General features: G+C 36.9%; 1 protein-coding gene across 1 annotated transcript in view; it reads right to left on the bottom strand.

The window, feature by feature from the left end:
• LOC107753081 (solute carrier family 22 member 17-like) overlaps positions 1-4118 on the bottom strand; it is a 14306-nt gene extending 10188 nt beyond the window's left edge. Inside the window, exons 1-2 of the mRNA XM_016569181.1 lie at positions 3629-4118; positions 6-308 (exon numbers count right to left, since the gene is read on the bottom strand). Of these exons, the coding sequence (XP_016424667.1) occupies positions 6-147 (142 nt within the window). The 5' untranslated portion in view covers positions 148-308; positions 3629-4118. The remainder of the gene's footprint in view (positions 1-5; positions 309-3628) is intronic.
• Positions 4119-5985: the final 1867 nt, after the last annotated feature.

The following is a 5985-nucleotide window of genomic DNA, read 5'->3' on the forward strand; positions in this document are numbered from 1 at the left end:
AATCATGACCTCTCCGGTGGGCGGCAGAGCGGGCTGCAGGGGGAGCGAGGACGGGGCGGGAGAGGAGAGCGTGGGGGAGGACGGGAGCGAGGGAGGGGGAGGAGGACACGGGGACGGGGAGGCCAGCGGGGACGGGGGTGACGTCATGGTTTGGACAGAAGCTGCGCCAGAGACACGAGTGCCTTACAGAGACCCTGCTGCTGCTGCGGACGCAGGTGAAGAGAGAGAGAGAGAAAGATAGACGCCCGTCTGTGTCTCTCACTCTCTCTCTTCCTCTGCTGACCCTGAGAAAAACGAGTAGAAATAACCTGCAGAAGACAACAGTACATGAAATCATAGGACTGCTGGATCCAACATAGATAGACAGACCAGAACTACACGGGAGGAGCTTGTTAATGATCTTGAGGCAGTTGGGTTCACAGTCACCAAGCAAACCATTGGTAACACCCTACGCAGCAATGGACTGAAATCCTGCTCAAGAAGGCACATGTACAGCCCGTTTAAGGTTTGCCAAAGAACATCTAAATGATTCAGAGAAGGCTTGGGATAAAGTGCTGTGGTCAGATGAGACAAAAATTTAGCTATTTGACATTAACTCGACTCGCTGTGTTTGGAGGGAGAGAAATGCTGACTATGACCCCAAGAACACCATGAACATCTAAATGATTCAGAGAAGGCTTGGGAGAAAGTGCTGTGGTCAGATGAGACCAAAATTGAGCTCTTTGGCATTGACTCGACTCGCCGTGTTTGGAGGGAGAGAAATCGGAGTATGACCCCAAGAACACATCCCTACAGTCGAGCACGGAGCTGGAAACATTATGCTTTGGGGCTGTTTCTCTGCTATGGGTACAGGATGACTTCACCGCATTGAGAGGCAAATGGACGGGGCCATGTACTGTAAAATCTTGGACGAGAACCTCCTTCCCTCAGCCAGAACACTGAAGATGGGTCATGGATGGGTCTTCCAGCATGACAATGACCCGAAACATACCGCCAAGGCAACAAAGGAGAGGCCCAAGAAGAAGCACATTAAGGTCATGGAGGGGCCTAGCCAGTCTCCAGACCTCAGTCCTATAGAAAATCTGTGGAGGGAGCTGAAACTTTGAGTTGCCAAACGACAGCCAAGAAACCTTAAGGATTTAGAGAGGATCTGTAAAGAGGAGTGGATGAGATGTGTGCAAACCTGGTGACCAACTACAAGACACGTCTTACCTCTGTGCTTACAAACAAGGGTTTCTGCACTAAGTACTAAGTCATGCTTTGCTTGGGGATCAAATACTTATTTCACTCACTGAAATGCAAATCAATTTCTAACCTTTATATAATGTGTTTTTTCTGGATTTTTTGGTTGGTATTCTGTCTCTATACGTTAAAATAAACCTACCGTAAAAATTACAGACCCTTCATTTATTTGTTAAGTGGGCAAACTTACAAAATCAGCAGGGATCAAATAAATATTTTCCCCACTGTATAATGTTAGAACTCTATACATTCTGGTATATTGACAAAACTCATTTCAGATTGAATTATCACGTTTTGGTAGCAAAGATTTTGGTCATATTGTCCACCTCCACCAAAGTATTTTAAATAGGGAGCTGTTATAAATTTATTCCATTATAAATAATATAGTATATACTAGGGGTGACCCCGAAGAGTCTAAGATTCGATGCTTCGATTGGAGGAGCCTGATTCGACTACCAATCTCATAGTCGAATATTCGCGGGGTGTTATGATCATGCAATTTTGGCTATATAGGGGTGCTGAAATGTCTGATTTCACATAGAACTACTGTTTTTCTCCCAATAAGTTAATATACAGCCTATTAAAATAATGCTGTAATTAAGAATCTGAAAAGAAAGAAGATTCAAATAAATAGTTTAACGTGCGTGAATAAATCCAACCACCCCTATAGATTTAAGTTTCACTTTCCATAACCCGTGACCGACAGAGGAGCATCTTGGCGGCACGGATTTAAATCTTTAACAAGACTCAAATTGACACAGGCAGAGTGAAAGTGATTTTTTCGATCAGGTAGGGTACAAGTGATTTCAAAACATTTCAGCCAGTTTATATATATTGTGTATATATAATTTATCTCGTATAAGATGCATTTGGTTGAGTTGCGCTGCAGTAAAGCGCTTCAATTGATAGGTAAATATAATAGATAGATAGATAGATAGATAGATAAATAGATAATGTTAGATAGATAGATAGATAATGTTAGATAGATAGATAATGTTAGATAGATGGATAATGTTAGATAGATAGATATATAGATAATGTTAGATAGATGGATAGATGATAGATAGATAGATAGATAGATAATGTTAGATAGATATAGATGGATAGATAGATAGATAGATAGACAGACAGATAAATAGATAATGTTAGATAGATAGATAATGTTAGATAGATAGATAGATAGATAGATAGATAATGTTAGATAGATAGATAATGTTATAGATAGATAGATAATGTTAGATAGATGGATAGATGATAGATAGATAGATAGATAATGTTAGAAAGATGAGAGGGATAGATAATGTTAGAAAGATGAGAGGGAGAGATTGATAGGTATAATAGATAGATAATGTTAGATAGATAGATAGATAGGTAGATAGATAATGTTAGATAGATAGATAGATAGATAGATAGATAGATAATGTTAGATAGATGGATAGATGATAGATAGATAGATAGATAATGTTAGAAAGATGAGAGGGAGAGATTGATAGGTAAATATAATAGATAGATAGATAGATAGATAATGTTAGAAAGATGAGAGGGATAGATAATGTTAGAAAGATGAGAGGGAGAGATTGATAGGTATAATAGATAGATAATGTTAGATAGATAGATAATGTTAGATGGATAGATGATAGATAGATAGATAGATAGATAATGTTAGATGAGAGGGAGAGATTGATAGGTAAATATAATAGATAGATTGATAGATAGATAATGTTAGAAAGATGAGAGGGAGAGATTGATAGGTAAATATAATAGATAGATAGATGTATATATAATGTTAGATAGATAGATAGATAGATAGATAATGTTAGAAAGATGAGAGAGAGAGATTGATAGGTAAATATAATGATAGATAGACAGATAGATAGATAATATTGGATAGAAAGACATTGATAGATATTGATAGGTGCATATAAGGATAGACAGACAGATATGATTGGTAGATAGATATGATGGTATACAGTATATAACGACATATATAGTTATGACAAATCTCTATAACGACAGATAGCTAGAGAGATAGACATATAACTGGTATTTATAGCAAGAGAGAGAGATTTCATCTTCAGCAGACACTTTCAGATGAAAGAAAGAGCAGATGAAAACATCACATGAAAGGGAGAAATTAAAGAATAAAGTGAAAAAGAAGATAAGATGAAAGAGTAAAAAGGAGGAGTGGAATGAAGGAATGAATAGAATGAAAGAACTGGAGGAATGCGAGTGTTATGTAAGTGGAATTATAGAGAGAAGAAAATAATTATAGAAACCATATGCATTAAAGAAACTATAGAAAATAAACGCATGTAATGTAAATGAGCGGATCTTCTAAATCTTGATATTAAAATGAGTTTATTTCTAGAACCTGCAGAATCCTCACCTGCTTCTGCTGATGTTTCCAGACGCGCCGCGGAGCTCCAGCACATCCACACTGATGCTGCTGGTCTGATCTGCTCTGATGTGTTCTGGACTCGTTCGGCCCGTTCAGTCCAGCGCAGTGAAAACCTCTCCGCAGAAACAAACGCTCGTCGCTTCGCTTCGCTCCTGCTGATCTGACGCGTTTAATCCGCCGCGCGTTACACCAAACGAACGCGTTAAATGACGGTAAATAAAGCCTGGATGCCGCTGAAGACGGCCATGGACGGAAGCAGATCCCCGGCTCCGAGACGCGGACAGGGCGGAAAAACTGGCTCGACTGGCGGCGAGTGTCGGAAACCTTCGGGAACATTCGGACAGCTTCGGAAACCTTACACTAAAGACGCAGTTGCAGCACAGCCGAGCAGCCACCCGAGGGAGCCATGTATCACATTAAAAAATGATGTTTATAAACGTTACAAAGGAATACTGGCGTACTGCATGCTACGCACTACACACTATATACTGCTTACTATTAAAAAAAAAAAAAATACATTATGAGAGTAATGACAAATGCAGTATGAAATATGTGCACAGTATGTGATTTTTTTCTGTATGCATGATGAAATGCATGGATGACCTGCGACATTTGTCAAAAAAGTGTGAAGAGTAAAATGTGTTCATCACATTGTGAGGTCAAGTCAAGGGCATTGCATTGTGGGATACAGTATCTCACACAGTGTGCTCTGGATGCACGCTGCACATTTTGAATCATAACAGGTCATCTGGGTATTGTATGCATACATAAAATTAATATACTGTACACACAGGAATGCATGAGTTATTTTATTTTCTATTTTATTTCTATGAAGCACAAATATTCAGTGTAATCTTTCAGTTAATACAAACGCATAAAAACGGCATGTACATGAATTATGCAAAATACGGTTAAATACTTTTAGATGAAGTATAGCATGTCACACACTGTTTTTATACATATAATGCCATGCTATTTTGTGAAGTACAATGGTACTGCCATCCGATGCCTTTATCATTTTGTAAGTGTAACCTTTGCAACTGTATATCTTGAATGTCCCTGTATAAAATTTGTTATATATTATATTATATTAAAAAAGTGATCTATTTGTTTAAAAAAAAAACTAAGCCTACAATTAAATATTTATTTATTATTATTTTTTTACATGCATCATGATGGTACCATGCAATTCTATTAAGTACCGTGGTACTACCATCTAATGCCACACTATTATGTTGTAAAGGTAAATTTTGCATTTATATATTTTGTATTAAGTTTTTTACATACGTTTACAATTTGTTATATCATTTTACTTTATTAAAAGTTTGGCCTCTTTTAAACTTTGCAATTATATATGTTGAATTATAAAATTTATATATATATATATATATATAATATTAAAATACATATAAGAAGTTTATAATATATAATTGTATTAATATTTATTTATTTATACAATTAGATACAATTATAAATTATATTCTTGAATTCTGGCACCATATGGATTACATTTGTTATATATCATTTTATATTATGGGTTATATAGTCATTTAAAACGCTTAAAATGCTTTATACATTTACAGCAAAATCAGAGTACAGGCAGTTTTAGCTTAAAATCAAAAAGGAATATAATCAATAATTATGAATTATAAAATTAAAACAGCCTATTTAAAAATATATATTGTTGGCTGATGCTAACTTAAGGTAACTTTTAAATATAAAGTCCAAATATTTTTATTCAACCAACTAGAATGCATTTGATGGAAAAACAGGATTTGATGTTCAGAACAGAGTAACTACAGTAATTAAGCTTGACTTTATCTAGTGGTTATTTTGGGAAAAACAGTATGGGGTCGTTTCCCCCCCACTCTACCCTATAATTATACATTCATTTAAAATAAAACAATTAAATATTAATATACAGTTTTTTTATATTATCAGATGTTATATTTTAATTTAGAATATAACTCTGTCGATGTGATTATGGTTTAGGGCGATCAGGTGTTGAGAGTTTGGATCTCTGCCTGTTCTCTTGCGCTGTGTTGAGTAACAGAGCCTCAGTTGAAACACACTCTTTCCTAACCCTGTGGCCAGATTTCAGGTCAGGGACCGCAGATTTCCCCACCGCTATACGGAATCAGGTTACAACACACAAACATCAACAGTCGTGTGAATTAATGAATGCCAGGGCTTGCTCTAGTGGACGTGTAACGCAGGTTCGGCGTTATCAGCCGCAGTCGTCTGCTGTTACGTGGAGCCCTAACTAGACAACCCAGTGCCAAGCCAACAGGCGAGATTAATCACAATCGATGCACATCACCCGAATGAACTCGGAGAACAAGCGG

Source organism: Sinocyclocheilus rhinocerous, unplaced genomic scaffold (assembly GCF_001515625.1).
Source record: "Sinocyclocheilus rhinocerous isolate Xijiao unplaced genomic scaffold, SAMN03320098_v1.1 scaffold1493, whole genome shotgun sequence".
Classification (NCBI taxonomy): Eukaryota; Metazoa; Chordata; class Actinopteri; order Cypriniformes; family Cyprinidae; genus Sinocyclocheilus; species Sinocyclocheilus rhinocerous.